Source organism: Diadema antillarum, unplaced genomic scaffold, assembly GCF_040938485.1.
Source record: "Diadema antillarum isolate AM-2024a unplaced genomic scaffold, OU_Dant_1.0 seq00000835_RagTag, whole genome shotgun sequence".
NCBI classification, from domain to species: Eukaryota; Metazoa; Echinodermata; class Echinoidea; order Diadematoida; family Diadematidae; genus Diadema; species Diadema antillarum.
Window position 1 is genome coordinate 612,052 of NW_027271711.1, and position 19,097 is coordinate 631,148.

Here is a 19,097-nt window from a genome sequence, read left to right on the forward strand (position 1 = left end):
GATGTAAAATCAGATTTACAGATTGGTACAAGTTTCATCACAATCTGATTGGTTGCCAGCAAACATCCAAATTAGCTATTAAAGGTGATGATGTCCTGCAAACTGAACTTGGCTACATACCTGTGAGCTTCAGCAGAGATCTTCACCAGCGTTTTCACTGGCATAGAGTCATGGGTAGCTCGTTCCTCATCCTAAAAGAAAAGAAATTTTATGACATAAACACAAAAATCTGATTTTCAGCCTTGTAAGACAGTGGATGGCAAAAAATATAATGCCTATGGCATCCCTTCAGGGACATCAATACAGAGGAAAGAGAATACAGAATAAGATGAGTGCAATTTCTGAGGGGTATCCTCCTTTTAACTGAAAGATCTCAATGGAATCCTATCTTCTTTGCTCATTTTTCCACTTTTGTGAAATTATAAGAATTTCTTCATTTCCTTTTGCATAGATTTTAACAACTTAGCATTCATTTTTTTCCACTTCCATTTTCATTTGTTTCTTTCCATACCCAAATAATACAAAACAATTGCAAAAAAAGGACAATCCATTTGTACAAGAAGGTGAAGTGTCATGAACCACTGATACAAATGCAAATAATACAAAAGTATAGTACATGTGCAGCTGCACTTACAAACACATAAATACACATGATTTACATAGTTGATCATCATGAATTTACTGTGAGTTGAAAAAGCCTTCGCTAGTAAGAGATATGGGGGATATGGATATGGAGGGAACTTGCAGAGAAACCAGAGCTTGTACAATAAGCCAGTTTGTAATTAGCTCATGTACACATTGGTACAAATGACCTTTCTTTTTTCTCAGTTGGTTAGGCACTTCACTCGTTTTCAAAGCGGCATAAGGCATAAACTTGTCTGACGTAACAATTCATGGAATTCATATTCAAACAAAGAATGAACTTGCATTTAGACTAGAACTGTGTTCAGACGAGGGCAGTTTTGGTCAGAGTAACTTCGGAGGAAGGGTCGGAGGAAGCTTTGTCCGAGAAACTTTGGAGGAAGCTTTGTCGGAGTAACTTTGGAGGAAAGGTCGGAGTAGTGCCCGTCCGAACAAGATCGTGGTAACTTCCTCCGTTTGGAGGAACTTACCACGACCTCTTCCTCCGACCAAGATACTCCTGAGTTTTCTCAGGAGTATCTCGCTACCATGACTAGCCGGTCTGAGTAAATTGCCCGTGCGGACAAGCCCTCAGAGTATCTATGAACTTGTTTACGACATAGGTAAAATTTCCGGGGTCAAATTGCAATGTTGACATTTTGCGAGTACACGTGCACGTGTAGTGCAATTCTAACCTAGTCGATCACAACGAAGAAGCTAGCGCTCAGAAATTTCCATTAAACAAGAATGGAGAAGACAAATGCCGCTGGTAAAAAAACGATTGTACTGTCGACGTGCGCGGCGTCGTTTCCACTTCCGGAAGTTACACCGACCCTCCACGGTGATCCCCACGGAGGCCGTGGTAAATTGGTCAGAGTTTCTTCCCACGACTGTCGTGTGGACATAGGGTTGTGGTAGGATAGGCATAAATTTGAATTCTAATTGCTGCGCAATAAAATTTTACTCGGACTAGAAATACGTCTGAACATGGCTTAGGTGATCAGAATACTCCATCAGTTGACAATTTGGCAGCAGGCATCCACTTCATTGTTTTGTATTGAGTGCAATAACAGCCTATTTCCTTTTATATTGCGAAATACCATTCTTGCTGTCAGGTGGATGTGCTGGCAAGCACCATTTAGATAAGGAGAACATGAATAATCATCGCATCACAGATGCTTATCTCAGTGAATTTACAAACCAAAATGCCTGTTAGTACAAATAAATTTTTCCTGCTCATGTGCAAAGTGGAATTACGAACTGGTCTATTAGCAAGTTCCCTGTCAAAAACACAAAAACAAAACACAAACAAACGAACAAAAAAAGAAGAAGAGAAAGTTAAATCTTTGAACACATGAAGGAGTGGGGCATAATGATTCAGAAGGAATAAGTGGAAGAGGTACAAGTAAAGCAATGGGACAATGACAGACACACACATCCAATCAAACAAACATACATATGTAATATGTACATCTTTAGCAATGGGCCACTGAAGGAGCGTTCACGTCGCGGTCCCTGACAGGTGTTTTACACTTGCGAATCCTTCAACCACACTACGCTATCAACGATTATCACACATCATTATCATGACTCAACTAGGCCTTAGAACTGTTGATGATGCCCGAGGTCGCAAGCATGGGCTCTTGTCAGGGCCGGCCTTGAGTATAATATCATCGAACATCGAAGGTCTAACTGGCGCCAAACAAGATCTTTTGGCAGATCTATGCACCAAGCATAGTTGTGATATCCTCTGTCTCCAAGAGACTCATCGCGGACCTTCACGGGTACGTCCTCGCATCTCGGGTATGACCCTCATTGCTGAGAGGCCACATGACCAGTATGGAAGTGCAGTATTCTTACGTAATGGGCTGTCTGCTGACAAGATATCTATTTCTGATACGGATAACATTGAAATCATTACCATCAACACCAAGGGAGTATCTGTCAGTTCGGTGTATAAACCTCCTTCCATCATATTTGACATTCCCCCTGATGTCACCAGCGGTCGCATCAATGTTGTCATCGGAGACTTTAACAGCCATCATGTCAATTGGGGTTATGCTGAAACTAATGAAGATGGTGAGCTAGTCGAGAGCTGGGCAGACTCCAACCAACTGTCTCTCATTCATGATGCCAAGCTCCCCCCTTCCTTCAACAGCTCACGATGGAGGCGGGGGTACAACCCAGATCTGATTTTCACATCCAGTATTGTTGCCAATCAGTGTGAGAAGATTGTTCTGGATCCCATTCCCCACACACAACATCGGCCAATAGGTCTCAAGATCACTGCAGTCATCTCTCCCCGTGCTGTTCCCTTCAGGCGACGTTTCAATCTCAAGAAAGCCGACTGGAAGGGCTTCTCTGATGACCTAGACTCTGCTATTCTAGATCTTCCCGCTACCCCTGACAATTATGATGCTTTTGTAGAATCAGTTAAATCATCATCGCGCCATAACATTCCTCGTGGCTGCCGCACAAGGTACATCCAGGGCTTGACTGATGACTCTAAAGCATTATATGACTACATCTTGCGTTTTGAGGATGACCCTTTTAGTGATGACACCATTGAGCTTGGTGAAGCCTTAGCTAATTCCATCACTGAAGAAAGGCGGAAGAAATGGCAAGAGCTCATTGAAAGCACAGATATGACTCATAGTAGCAGGAAAGCCTGGAAGACCATCCGCATCCTAGGAAATGACTACACAAAGCCGCAGCCAAGGCCGCAGCCACAAGTTTCACAAGGCCATTCACAATGAGTGAACTGGAATCTGCAATGAAGTCTATGAAAAACAACAAGGCTGCAGGTCTTGATGATGTCCTAGTGGAACAGATCAAACACTTCGGGCCAGGTGCACGCAGATGGCTTCTTGATATGGTCAACGAATGTGTTAAGTCCAACAAGATCCCAAAGATGTGGAGGAAAGCAAAAGTCATTGCTCTACTGAAACCTGGCAAAGACCCTGCCATCCCTAAGAGCTATAGGCCGATATCCCTACTCTGCCACATGTACAAGCTGTTTGAACGCCTCCTCCTGAACCGCATAGCATTGTTCGTTGATGATCACCTTATCCCGGAGCAGGCGGGTTTCAGACCGGGAAAATCATGTACAGGACAACTACTGAACCTCACGCAGTACATCGAGGATGGTTTTGAGAACAGAAAAATCACTGGTGCTGCCTTTGTCGATCTTTCTGCAGCATACGACACAGTCAATCACCGTATCCTTGCCAAGAAACTGAATGAGATGACCTCAGATGTTAGACTCACAAAGTTGATCTGCAACATGCTATCAAACCGCAGATTCTTCGTAGACCTCGGTGGTAGAAAGAGTAGATGGAGGACACAGAAGAACGGACTTCCTCAAGGGAGTGTGCTTGCCCCTTTGTTGTTTAACATCTACACAAACGATCAACCTACTCAACCAGACACTAGACGCTTCCTCTATGCTGATGACCTTTGCATTGCATCTCAAAAGGACACCTTCGAAGAAGTAGAGGACTCCCTCTCCAGTGCACTGGACTTACTCATTCCCTACTATGCCAACAACCATCTAAGAGCTAACCCAGACAAAACACAAATCAGTGTGTTTCATCTTAAGAATAGGGAAGCCAGCCGTCAACTACGGATTAGTTGGTATGGGAAACGCCTGCAACATGTATCCAAGCCAGTCTACCTGGGGGTGACACTTGACAGGTCCCTCACTTTCAAGGATCACATCATTAAGACCAAGGCAAAGGTGGCATCAAGGAATAGTATCCTCCGAAAGCTCACTTATACGAAGTGGGGTGCTGACGGGAAGACGGTACGTACAACAGCACTGGCTTTATGCTACCCTACAGCTGAGTATGCGTCACCTGTCTGGAGTAGATCAGCTCATGCCACTAAGATTGACACTGTTCTAAACTCTTCATGTCGTGCTATTACTGGTTGCCTAAAGCCCACAAAGGTTGAAGACCTCTACCTACTGAGTGGGATTGCTCCTCCAAGCATCCGTAGGACCGTTGCATCCCAGAAGGAAAAGCTGAAGCAAGAAAATGACCCTCGCCATCCTCTCTTCAATCATGATCATTCAAGAAAGAGGCTAAAATCCAGGCGCAGCTTCATGCATTCTGTAAAGGCCCTGAACAAAAGCCCTGACAAGCAGCGTGTATCAATGTGGATTGAACGTCTTACCCATACACCGCATACAGTGTCTACTACCGGCCCTAAGGAAACTACACCATCAGGTGCCAGTGAGGCATGGCCTTTCTGGTCTTGCTGCAATCGCCTAAGAAGTGCTGTCGGCCGCTGCAAATCTAACCTAGCAAAGTGGGGGTATAGTGAGAATGATGACACCACCTGCCTGTGTGGAGAGGAGCAGACTATGCAACATCTCCTGGTCTGTCCACTTCTACCAGAGCCTTGCACAAAGGAAGATCTGGCAGCTCTAACGCCCTGTGCCAGGCAGTGCATCCAACATTGGACTGGACGAATCTAACGTTCCTTTCTGCGTAGTGACTCGAGAAGAAGAAGAAGACATCTTTAGCAGCATGAACACAAAGAACTTTTTTGCCAGCTTAAGCTTATTTCAGTTGTTTATTGCACCACACACACAATGCAACACCAGATTGATTAATTTAATGGATATTTTCAGACAAAAAAATTTCCATCGTAGTCTTTGTCCTCCATCCATGACCAGTTCCATTTATATGTTCAGCTCCAATGACTTTAGGTCGTCTGTTCTTTGTAACAGTTCGTGTTCATCTTTCTAATTAGGTAATACGCTACCGGCGTATCACCTCTTGTGTTTGTACGGAATCTTTCTTTTTTTTTTCTTCTTTCTTTCTGACGAATTTTGTGGACAAAATATCTCAACAATGACATGACAATTTAACATAAAATTTACAGTCAACATATCTCATATCAATATCTCTGTACATGAAACTTTTCATGACGATAACATATCTGTGACGTCATCTAGGTGCCATTTTATGATTTTCAGATAAAGTCACATGATCGAATATAACTTCATAACAAAACGTCATTTCTATATCATTTTCGGTAGACATAAAGTTCAAGACACGACTGATCGTCCTATACTATACTAATTACCCAGGTCATCATAACTGGCGCGTACGCGCGCATCAAAATTTAAAAATGCTCAAAACAACTTCCCAATGGGAAATCTCGAAGTTTCAGACAATTTTAAGCGTCTCAAAAAATTCTGCGCGTACGCATCCATCCGCGCGTTTTCGCGCGCACAGCGCTTGAGCAACATGAAAAGGCATTTTTTTCTGACTGATTTGGATTCCTGATACATTCAGTGACAATATCCATTGATTTCTGATCGATTTTGACCAATAACAAAGCAATGCACTTGCATGAAAGTTCAAATTCCGCGCTATGTGCAAACATAGTGAAAAAACATGTCTTTGTTTATTTTGCCATAGCTCTTTAAAATGTCCGGCAAACCTTTTGATTTTATTGCATATTACTAAAGCAAATGAATTGTAATTAACATTTCAAGTATCAATATTTCGAGGAAAACTCTATGACGTCATATCGTCATCTGAAATAAAAAACGTGGAATTAAATTTTTTGAGGTACCGTTTCTGACATCTAGTTGTCTATATCTTGGTCGTTTTAGCTCAATATTACCCCAAATTTGGATATGTTGTACTTTGACCAATTGTCTTTCAAGTCCATACATTTGTCTTGAAATTTGATGACGTCACCACACTGAAAATTGTGATTAAAGGCAAGGTATCAAAATCAGCCGATTTTACGTGTAATGTCTATAGGACGTATTTTTCCCCCAGTTGCTAGAAATGGTATAGCGCCATCAGTCGTTACAAGGCTGCATTGCCGTCTAGCAATACAATACATGTTCACGCGGGCACGTTTGTTGTGCGGGCATTGACTTTTTTCCCCGTTACATCTACACATTGTTTTTTTTGCCTTACCCTTTCCCTGGATGTTCCATGGCCGAGTGGTTAGAGTAACGGTTTTGCATGTACGCTTTAGAGGGATCGATGCTCACAGGACACTTTTGTTTTCAATCATTTTTCTTTTAACTCTTTTTAGATAACGTTTCATATTCAATAGCAAGTGTCATTTAAACAACAAGTAATCTCCTATTTTAGTCTTAGTTTAAGGCATTTCTAATTTTTATTTACTTTTTTGCATTGCTATAGACATGTGTATAAACTCTATTAGAATTCAATTCATTTAATGAGGGAAGACCAGTTTTATACCGGTATAAAAAATGCACTGTATCACAATCTGTAGGCCTACTCCTTTTATTTCACAACGCTTCACATTTTGTGAATTAGTGCAGTTGTAAATCTTGCTTGCAGAGTTTATGGTAAATCAAATCTGCATGTGAAACGAAATAAAAACGGAACGTTTGGATTCAATATATGTAATAAAATCTGTGGTTTGGGCCGTGCCTTGTACACGAGTGTCCTGAAACATTGATGGTCTATTGAATTGCTGACCTCGACCTCGAAATTGTGTGCTCATAGTCTATGCTGAAATATATTGGCATCATCATTACTGCTTCCACTACCTTTTCATGGTCGCTAACTCTCAATCGTATTGCCTAATGCATTCGGATTCGTGCCTTGGCTGTATACCTGTTGCCAGTCGGTAACACTGTACATTTTGATTTTAGACCACAAACACGTCCATTCGTATGTAAATGAGCAAACCCCTTGCGTTTCTCTTCCCTTTCATTCCTTTTATTTTAGCTCTAGAAAGTCTAATACATTTGCTTCATTTGTCACACGGAAGGTTATAGATTGCCCTTATGCAGTTTTCCCCATGCCACCTTTCGCCTTCTCTTTCCTTTTCTCTACGTTTGTGTTTGTTATACTGTATGTGGGAATGTGTACATTTACATATCACAACTTGAGTAGGGATGAGAACTGAATTAATTAACTCTAGGCCAGGTGTACAGCGTCTCGCTCATCTCTTTGCAATTTCAGGTTGTATTGTTTGACCCAATAACGGAGTTGTAGAAGGCTTTATGTTGCTATAGAGGTATCTCGTGCCACACCCTGCTAGGTCCAGTGTGTATGAAGGGATTCTGTGTCGTATTACCGTGAAAAAGGCTTTTATTTTGTCATGGATATTTCACTAGTAGCCGTAGGTGATGTATATTGTTGGCATCTGGGGCAGTACAGAACAGATCAGGATCATCCAGTGATCACCCTGAGTAATGTGGTAAGCGTTCAATTTGATACACCTTTCTTCTTCAAAGCCAATCACTACTGATCGAATTACACTACATGCTATGGCACGTTTCACTGGTAGTTTAGGAAAAGGGAAATTACCCGGTAATGCACGCTGCAATCACCTGCGCATGAGTGCTACCATTGATTTCAGAGACGTCATTGTGATGTGGTAAAGGTGGTGGTAAAAGAATCATTGCTTTTGAATTAATGAGACAATCATTTGCATCAAGACCGTATTCCCGTCTAGCAATAAAATGCATGTTCATGGGGGCACGTTTGTTATCCTGACGTGGACATTTTCTTTTTCTTTTCCTTTTATTCAAAAATGTTATATTTATAGTTGTTTCTTTCCCTTAACATTTTCTGTGGATGTTCCATGGCCAAGTGGTAGAGTAGTGATTTAAGTTACGGTTTTACTGCATCTTGTACGTTAGTTTCTTCTCTGACATTAAGTTGATGGTTTTTAAATTCGACATTGCAATGGGGGCCTACTATGTGTGTAAAAAAAAGTTTATGCTGAAAAGCTGCTTTAACATTACGTGGGACTTATTGGCCCGAATTCACGAAGGTGGTACAAATGAAACCATGGTTTAAACCGTGGACAAAAACCATGGAGCGCCAAGTGTCGCATGAAATATTTTGTTACGAAATTGGTCATTTCGTCGACAAAATGACCGTTTCGTTAACGAAATTATCATTTCGTCGACAAAATGTTCATTTAGTTGCAAAATGTTGTCATTTCGTTACAAAATAATCATTTCATCGACGAAATGACTGATTTCGTAACAAAATATTCCATGCGACACTTGGCGCTCCATGGTGTTTGTCCATGGTTTAAACCATGGTTTCATTTGTACCACCTTCGTGAATTCGGGCCATTAAGTCTATCTTATACATTTGCTTCATTTGCCACACGTAAGGTTATAAATTGCTCTTATATGCAGTTTTCCCCTTACCAACTTTCATTTTCTCTTCCCTTTTCTTATGTTTGTTTTTGTTATACTGTATGTGGGAATGTGTACATTTACATATTCCCAACTTGAGTAGGAATGAGATCTGAATTCATTAACTTTAGGCCTGGTGTATAGCGTCTCGCTCATCTCTTTGAAATTTCAGGTTGTTATTGTTTGACCCAATAACGGAGTTGTAGACAGGCTTTATTTTGCTATAGAGGTTTCTTGTGCCACATGAGTGGAAGGTATGTACTGTTTAGTTTTAGTAAAGAGCTTTTTCATGCCACACCCTGCCAAGTATAGTGTGTTTGAAGGGGTTCTGTTTCGTTCTGCCAAAGAAAAGGCAAAACTTTTATTTTCGTCATGGCTGTTTCACTATGCGTAGCCGTTGGTGAGGGGTGTTGTTGGCATCTGGGCAGTAAAGAACTGAATATAATGCTATAATCCCCGAGTTACGTGCTAAGCTTTAAATTTGATATATCTTTCTCCTTCATAAAGTCAATCACTGCTGATTGAATTACAAATTTATGTTATGACACGTTTCACTGAAAAGTGAAAAAGTGAAAAGTTTATGCACTATGCAAGTACTGGTGCATGAGTGCTACCATTGATTTCAGAGGCGAAATTATGGTATGCCTATATGTAAGGGTGTCATTGCTCTGGAATTAATGAAACAATATACTTAGTACTCCTTCCACTTCTAACTGTCCCCTTTGAAAATGTGTCGACCACGGGTGATCGTCATGATTCATCTTTCACATATAGCTTACGTTCCACACTCTTGGTTCGAGGAGACCTATTCCAGTTACGTGGTTAAAGGCGTTGTCTCTTTTGCTGGAGCCATACGTTTGGACCTGTGAAGTTTCAAACCTCATAGGATGCAAAGCAAAAATTGTTTTTCTTTTTTTGATTTTTTTAAAAATTGAGATCATGCCACTTTCGTCCAGGTATAAACCACATTGTCATGTAAACACACACACTTGCTCTATTTCCCTTTGTTTCGTATTTGATACTTCATTGCTTTTACTGCTGGAAAATTTTACAGGTGTGTAGCTGTAAGAGCTCTCCCAACTGATCATATTATGATAATGACAACAAGATTAGATATAGCAGTTTTGGTTATGCACATAAGGGTCAAAGTTCATGCTTGAAAAGACCAATGTTAAAGTCAATATGATCTTTGAAACAGTAATAATTATCGTCATATTTCAATTTGTTTGTGCCGATGACCACTTGGTAAATACACTGTGCGTACTCAAAAAGCCTGTAAATTGGCTGATTCGCACACGCACAGAGTTTCTGATAGGTTTGTATGACAGAAAAAATACGATCTGAATTATGTAGGTACAAGAAATTCAACTTCATATAACCTCAAGTAGCTATATCACATTCTTTTCGTTGTCGATCATGGATGACCAGTATCTTATGTCACCCCAGCGTATCACCAACTCGTCTTCAGTGATGAGTTTCATGTCTCGTTTACTGATTACAGTTGTACAGAGATGATGGCAATGATAATCCTTGTGTGAAATTCCATGAAAAAGTCCAACATATAAAAAGAAAACTCCACTAAAAATATCGAAGGCAGTTGTACCGTGTACACCTGGGGAAACATTCATTGTACGCACAATCCAAGTCATCACATAGCTAGCTAGCAGCTAGATGGCCACAGTCAGGGATCGGAATGCTCAGTGCAGTCTATACCCGAAGCTAGCTCCTGGCAGCTGATACATGACCGTCTTATTAGCCCATCTGTTGGTGGGTGCTGTTCAGGCTTTGTAACACAAGCTTGCCAGATGTGTGCGCACATATACATGCAACAGTATTCCCATACATTATATGAGAAATTAATAAAAGATCCTCATGCACATGCTGGAGAGACAAGGAAAAAAAAAAGAATGACTGGAAGACAGAGAAAGAAAGAGAAAGAAAGAGAGAGAGAGAGAGAGGGAGACAGAATGATACAAATTTTCAACTTTTTGTGATTGCAGAAAAAAGGTAAAGTCAGAATTGCAAGAAATGACGGAAGAAGTCAGAATTCCGACTGAAGTTGGGAAAGTGGCATCCCTGAAAGAAGGAAATGAAAATTTAAAACTTTAGAGACAACAAACAACAGATGATGCACATACACACACACACACACACACACACACACACACACACAGAATGAATGCCACAGACAGCCAATAGCCAGCTTGAATCCTTGTCTCAGGTGAGTTTGTAAAATGAGCTAATTATAGAGGTCTCAATTTCCTACAGACTTCCTTATCTTCCTAATGCAAAGAACTAGAAATGTCACTATGGCGACTGGTATGCCTCTGCCACAATGCATCGTTCCCCCAATAAGTCTATAGTATGTCTTCACAATGTGTGATGACAGTTTCACATAATTGGAAAAAAAATCAAAAGGACATATTTGTCACAAATGTGGTGGTTGTTCACTTTTCTTGAAGTAGGTTTAATTGGATCAATGGCTATATTATCTAAGAGAGCAGGTAATAGGGGATTTGACAATTGTCACTTGACCCTTAACTCTTTTTATATGCATTGGCTAATTCCCAAAGTATGGAGAAAAAGTGTAATTTCAGCATTAAATAGTAAAATTAAAGCATTTTAACCTGGCCTTTGACCCTTGAACTTTGACCCCCTGACCCTGAAATTACCCAGGGAATCACTGACATGCAGTACATGCATAGATATGTACAAAGTTTCATAATGATACCTTGAGCCACTTCCGAGATATTGAGGAAGAAGTAAAATCTAGCCTTTTCACTTTACCTTTAACCTTTGATCTGTTAGCCAAAAACTTTCCCAGAGAATTTCTATTTGGTAATACATGTATACACTGAGTTTCAAGAAAAATCCTCCAGGCATTGCATACAGTGTAGATAACTCGAAAACATAATGCCTCTGGTGACACTTCGTGGCGGAGGCATAAAAATTCTATTATGAGACCATAATTTCTCACCACATCAAAGTAGGATGCCTGGGGTTCGTAACTGCTTTTGTCCGGAGTCAGCATGTAGTGAATTCCTGCCATGATCACTTTACCCATCTCGTTCAGAGCTGTCAACATCCTACCATCAAGAAGATACACAAGGTACATGTAATCATTGAAATTTGGGCATGGCAGTGAGTGATTACTAACAGGTAACTGAAGATTACACAGTCTACATAGTCCATGGGCCAGGCCAGATATTGGTACCACCTGAGGTAGCAATACCTTTTTGGTGTCATTTTGTTTGTCGGGCATAGATATGCTTATCAAGCTATGATAGCATTTCCAAATGAGTAGCGTAGTCATAATAAATGAATTTTAAACCAATTTGGTCTCGTTGTTATATCCCTATACTTCTGAATCGAGACCAACCTCTATAAAAAGAAGAGCACTGTCTTCTGTATGTTCACAGGTGTTCTGTTGTAAACGCGGTGCGCTTCATCTTTATTCAAGGCAGCGAAGGGAATATCCAAGGGTTATGATGTCCACAGCGCTTAGTCTAATACTGAGTATTCAAGACGGCGAAGGGAATATCCAAAGCTTATAATACAGTGTATATCCCTTTATCTAAAAACAACAACAACAAAAAAGCAATTCCTCGTGAATTTTACCGTATTTTCCAATTATTTATCATTTTCCGGTGAAAACGCTACGGTGAAAACGCTAATACCACGCCAATGTCGCTTTATTTCCATCCAACATTAAAAGATAATGCAAAAATAATGTATCGGTACACTACAATACATTATAATAAATAATGTTGTAAATGAACAGAGTGATTTTTGTTTAAAACTGATGTATTTGTTGAGAGGGTGGTATAAAAACAGTATAGATAATCCCTTTTATTAGGAACTTTAGATTTGATAATGGTACATTGTTCTAGATAAAGACTAAGCACACCGCGTGACAGCTGGGGACATCATAACCCTTTGGATATTCCCTTCGCTGCCTTGCATAAAGACTAAGTGCAACGCGTTTACAACAGAACACCTGTGGACATACAGAAGGCAGTGCTCTTCTTTGTATAGCGGTTTAGTTTCTATTCAGAAGTATAGGGGTATAAAAACGAGACCAAATTGGTTAAAAATTCATTTATTATGACTAAGCTACTCATTTGGAAATGCTATCATAGCTTGATAAGCATATCTATACCCGACAAACAAAATGACACCAAAAAGGTTTTGCCACCTCAGGTGGTACCAATAACCCATTTTTTGGGTCTTGGCCCATGGACTAACATGTCTGTATTTTAGTTGCACTTGTTTTCATAAACCCTAAATGTGCTTTATGAGGTGTCAGCTGGTGGAAAAATTCCAATCCTTCTGTGCCAGATTTAATGGGAAACATAATCATAAAAACAGTAGAAGACTTCATCCAAAAAATTGTAAATAGGTAAACAGGTGATATAATCTGCCAAGAACACTTGGGTACATGTATATGCAATAACTGTGTGGTGATTTCAAGAAAACATGACTGTGGTGCTGCCAGTGAAGAATGCAACATTTAATCTCAGCGAGTAGAAATGAACTGGGCATATTTATAGATAATATCTGAAGTGCTATTCCACATCTTTGTTCAAGCTGCTTGTAACAAATAGAATAAATCAGATAAAGACAATAGTTGCAGTTCTAAAAAAATTAGACATGAAAAAAAAATAGAGCAATGGAATTCTAAATTTCATGTTTTCATAATATGGTAATATTGGTTAGAATCACATACAAACAATTGGAATAAGAGCTGACATCACCTCTCCCATTGGTTTGTAAATTATACACAGTAATGTTCTAAGGTGAAGCGGGGGGTCCACCATAGGTTTTGCACATGTTTTTTTGTGCGGCTATCTCCTCCGAAGCCATCGGCTCTGGGCCCTCGAGACCGGTGCCGTCGGCAGCGGGAGGGTCTCTTTTATGCCTTCGACCGGGTTTCGTCTGCGCTCCGCCTCTGTGTCGACGTCGAGAGCGGCACAAAAGAAAAATGAAGCGAGTTCGCGGGACTCCTGCTTCAGTGGGATAATGGGTGCAGCGAAAGCTCTCGATCATCTTTCATGGACAGACACACACGCACACACGATGTACACGGGTTATACAGCTCGCAGGCTCAGATCGCACACACAGAAATCTACACAATAGGCCATATGCGTCCAGTTCTGTGGTCGCTCGTGGAGACAATGGATCTTATTTAGACGCACTATGCATGGGTACGGGCATGCAAAGAGATCATCGTGGAGAGTGGTACATGCATAATGTATTGAGCCTGCCTGTGTTGCATTGCATATTATGATACGTTCTCGGCACACTTTCGCACAACTGCAGGATCCTCTGCACCTCAGGTGAGTCATTGAGTTTACTCTCACATCGGATGTCATTGTACAATACAGACTGCTGTATGGCTATTATGTGTTTGCCTTTCATGAAAGGGATTGCAATAACGATCTAATTCTTGACGCTGCAAAATCCGAACAGACGAGTCCATTAGTGTACACAATGCTTTGGTAAGCCCTATTGCTGCGTACTGTGTGTGGATACGAGCAGCCTGGGTCAGCTGGTTAGAAAGTTGCTGTATACTGGACATGAATTGCGAATCTAAGCGTTGGTATTTCATCAATTAGATTTTAAACAAATCCACAAAATTCTCCACTAAATATATAAGGATGTTGTAGTGACGGGCATGTAGAATCGTGGTGTTGGTCAGTACAGCTGTCTGTATACGTATGATCTGAGCATTGCAAGATTTTACTCGGCGATTCGCCTGCGTGCTCGGGATGGATACTGTATACAGTAACATTGTATGAATACGCTGATACACATGGGAGGTGTGAGACGACTCCATGTATCACACGTCGGCCATGTGTCAGGACGAATTACCTTTTTTTCCCCCCTTCCTTTCCGTTCCTCCCTATAAAATACTTTTGTTCTCTTTTTTTTCATGCACATCCAAACCCTCTCGGTTCTATTCCTCCTCAAATGGGGGGAAAAGAAAAAATGACAATACAAAACAAAACACGAAAATTAGTAAAATAAAGAAATAGAAACTAGAAATGTCGCTACGGCAACTGGTGTATGCCTCCGCCATAATGAATGGTTCTCCTAATAGGTCTATAGTACAATGTCTTGACAATGTGTGATGACAGTTTCACACAATTGGCAAAATATTAAAATGACAGGTTTGCCACAAATGTGCTGAATGTTCACTTTCCTAGAACTAGGTTCAATTGGATGAATGATTAAAACGTCAGAGTGCAGGTATTTGGGGGAACTGATGATTTTTACTTGAATTTTGACCCTTTTATAAGTTTATGCATTGAGTAATTTTCAGGGTATTGAGAAAAAGTATAATTTCAGTATCAAATGGTAAAATAGTATTATCTAAACCTGGCCTTTGACCTTTGACCTCACAGTTCCAAAGAGAATCACTGTTAGGTAGAACATGCATAAATATGTAAGTTTCATGATAATACCTTGAGTTACTTTTGAGATATGGAGGAAAAAGTGCAATTTAGCACTTTCACTTGACCTTTGACCTTTTGGCAAGAAACTTCCCACAGAATATATATTGGGTTATACATGCATACATCAAGTTAAAAAAAAATTCTTCAGGCATTGCATAAATATAAGGAAAGTAGTGATATTTTGAGGAGTTGACCTTGACCTTTGACCCCTGACCTTTGACCCATGACCCCCAACTTCCCTAGATAATCACTTCCCATCGGTACATGCATATATACTAAGTTCCATGAAGATACCTTGAACCATTTGCGAGATATGGTGAAAAACATGAAATTTCAACCTTTTTTCACAAAATAACCTGTGACCTTTGACCTTTGACCCCGTGACCCTAAAATCCAAACAAAGTATCATCCCCCCAGGATATACCCTCATACCAAGTTTGATGCAAAACCACCTCACGGTTCTTGAGATATCGACAAAAACAAAACGGGACAGACGTACAGACGGACGTACGGACGGACGACCCGAAAACATAATGCCTCCGGCCACTTTGTTGGCGGAGGCATAAAAAAAAAATTATTTGTAGTAAAAAACAACAACAGCAAAAGCGAAAATGCGAGTCAGATTGTCAGGTCATTTTCTGAAAGGCCTTATTTCGTCGATGGAGACACGTGTTCTCGAAAGGGGAAAAAAACAATGTTATCAGAAATAAAAAAGAAAGACAGAGAAAGAGGAAAGAAAACATTCTCTGGAAATTTATCTGGCTCTCTCTTCCTCTCTCTCTCTCTTACCCTCTCTCACCCTAGCTCTGTCAAACTCTATTTATATCCTGTACAACTGAGCAGTGGAATAGTTAGTGTATGTTTCCAGTTACAATTCCATAAACACACACTCACAGATACACACAAACACCACAATAACTGATGAAAATAAACAAATATGAAATATCTAAAAATGAAATAAAAAACCACAAAATTCAGAGTCACATGAACGGGTGGTTTAATGAATAGTCTGATTTTATCTATATAGACACATGTTCTCGAGAGGGAATAAAAGAACATCAGAAAGAAAGAAAGAGAGAGAGAGGGGAAAAATGATAAATGATCCATCAATTGTATTTCAGGAACAAGTTGTAACCCTCAGATGAGATTGTCATCGGATGGAAGGGACACAGACGGGTTTTTCATAGGCCTCCATTTGGACCCTTCCAACCACCCCCCCCCCCACCCCCAAGAGGGGCACCCCTGGATCTCCTATGAACAAACTTGAAACTACAGTCATTACTGTACTCACTCATAGTATTATCTCAGCTCTATAACTTCTGATTCTAGAGAAGATTTTTAAAGATTCCTTCATTTGGGGGGTTTGGGCCCCCTGGGGGCCCCCTGGGCGGGCATGGTGCCCATTTTAACAAATTGAGATCCTAACCCCCTAGGGATGCTACCTGCCAAGTTTGGTGAAAATGGGTCATGGGGTTCTCAAGAAGAAGATAAAAATGTACAATTTAGGCCCCATTAGGACCCCTCCTCACCCCCACCCCCCCCCCCCCCCCCCCCCCCGGGTCCAAAGGGGGGCACCCCTGATTCTGCCATGAACAAACTTGAAACTACAGTCATCAATGTGCTAACTCATAGTATTAACCTAGCTCTATCACTTCTGGTTCTAGAGAAGAAGATTTTTGCGGATTCCTTAATTTTGGGGGGTTTGGGCCCCCTGGGGGCCCCCTGGGTGGGTCATGGTGCCCATTTTAACAAATGGAGTTCCTAACCCCCTAGGGATGCTACCTGCCAAGTTTGGTGAAAATGGGTCATGGAGTTCTCAAGAAGAAGATGAAAATGTACAATTTAGGCCCCATTAGAACCCTTCCCCACCCCCCTCCCCTGGGTCCCAAGGGGGGCACCCCTGATTCTGCCATGAACAAACTTGAAACTACAGTCATCAATGTACTAACTCATATTATTAACTTAGCTCTATCACTTCTGGTTCTAGAGAAGAAGATTTTTACAGATTCCTTAATTTTGGGGGGTTTGGGCCCCCCTGGGGGCCCCCTGGGTGGGGCATGGTGCCCATTTTAACAAATTGAGTTCCTAACCCCCTAGGGATGCTACCTGCCAAGTTTGATGAAAATCGGTCTTGGGGTTTTCAAGAAGAAGATGAAAATGTAAAAAGTTTACGCACGACGCACGAATAAAAACGTGGAAAAAGAAATATAAATGATGATATAACCAATCTGCATCTTTTTAATGAATCGAAAAGGTGTCTTTGTGTGTGTATGTGTGTGTTTATGTGTGCGTAATGATCGATCAAACAAGTGCACCAACATTAGGAACGGCTTTGATGGGATGACTCTGGGCAAAAAACAAACAAACGGAAAGTTCTTTCTTTTTACCTAATAAAACGGGGGGAAAGAAATATGAATGAATTAAAAAAACATGAGGCCCTGAGACCCATGGATTTCCACGGGTGCTGCTAGTAAGAAATATATTACAGACAAGTTTTTGGTCAAAAACAAAGCAATTATGACCTTCTTTTCCTTGAAAATATTCACTGTTAGGTTACTAAAAGACAAAAATATAGCATCACATGAAGGACAAATATTCTGACTGATTTCATGGAAGAAAAGAGCAGAAATTTGGTTAAATTTTGTATGAAGTCTTAATGGAGATTTGTGAGGTGATGACATTATCTCTGTCAATTTGAATATGTGGTTTCAAAAAATATCACTTTTTATCATTACTACTAGTAATCAGTTATCACTGAGTATTTCTCAGTGTTAAATGAAGTGAAAATGAAACTCACAGTAAGGCTTGAATATCCACAAGAGAACTCTTTGCAACAATTAAACACTAGAATTTAAGTCTACTCCTAGAATGTCTCTGCATAAATCTTAGGCACATTTACTGAAGCAATTTCACCAACTGCAACAAAAATAAGTGTCATATACTGATGATTACTTTTACTTGAACTGGGAAATAATTCGAATATAATATTAACATATTCTCGCTATCGCCAATATGCAAAAAGTATCCGGATGTTAATTTAAGTGTCATTTACAGTGCATTATGGGATAGTTCCGGAGCTAAGTCACTTCCGTTCGTACGCACATTACAAGCGAATGCTCTTTACACACAGCTCACAGCTATACAGCCGGCCGACTGTATTCTGGTGTGTTCTTACTGTTTCCTCGACTTGAATTTTAGCATTTATATGATTTGAAATTTCTCCATTCTTGAGAAATTGCTGTATATATGACTATGGGTCCTTACTGCGAACCTGCACTCTATGGCGCTTCTTCCCCGATTCCTTCTGGTCACATGGCTCAATAACGCTGTACATTTTAGCTGCTTTCACTGCCAGTGATTCGAGGTCAGGCTTGCGTTTTCCATGACAAGGAATGCCTCTTTCCATCAAAAATGCTTTCAGCTGGGGAACTGTCATTTCGAGAAGAACCTTCCATGACGATATCCAGGTGGCTGAATATTTTCAAGTATTATTTTCAGCGTTGTCGTGGGGTATGCAGAAATGACCGACATGCAAGTCAATCACTATGATCAAGCAGTATGTCTACTTTGTATGCAAGGCCTAGGGTAAATACAGGGGCTAGCTATCACAGGCCTGGCTCGGGTACTGGCGCCTACCCGTGGCCGGCACGGCCCTAGGTATACGTACGCGCACGCTAGAGCTGTGCAAAATATGCCCAGCACAGGAAGTGCCCGAGTCCTGGAAGTGCACTAAATTTTGACAAAAAAGCCATATCCGGATACTTTTTGGTGTATTGGGGATAGCGAGAATTCTCTCCCAACAAATGCAATGTTCAAAATCTGTCTTAACATGGAAACATGCAATGAATTACCCAACTTTAGAA

At 40.6% G+C, this 19,097-nt stretch overlaps 1 protein-coding gene across 2 annotated transcripts in view; it reads right to left on the reverse strand.

The window, feature by feature from the left end:
- Positions 1-19,097, reverse strand: part of LOC139740100 (alpha-mannosidase 2x-like) — a 236,935-nt gene that overhangs the window by 140,883 nt on the left and 76,955 nt on the right. For both annotated transcript variants that reach the window (XM_071650686.1, XM_071650685.1), the window contains exons 11-12: positions 11,757-11,865; positions 121-191 (exon numbers count right to left, since the gene is read on the reverse strand). In XM_071650686.1, the coding sequence (XP_071506787.1) occupies positions 121-191; positions 11,757-11,865 (180 nt within the window). The remainder of the gene's footprint in view (positions 1-120; positions 192-11,756; positions 11,866-19,097) is intronic.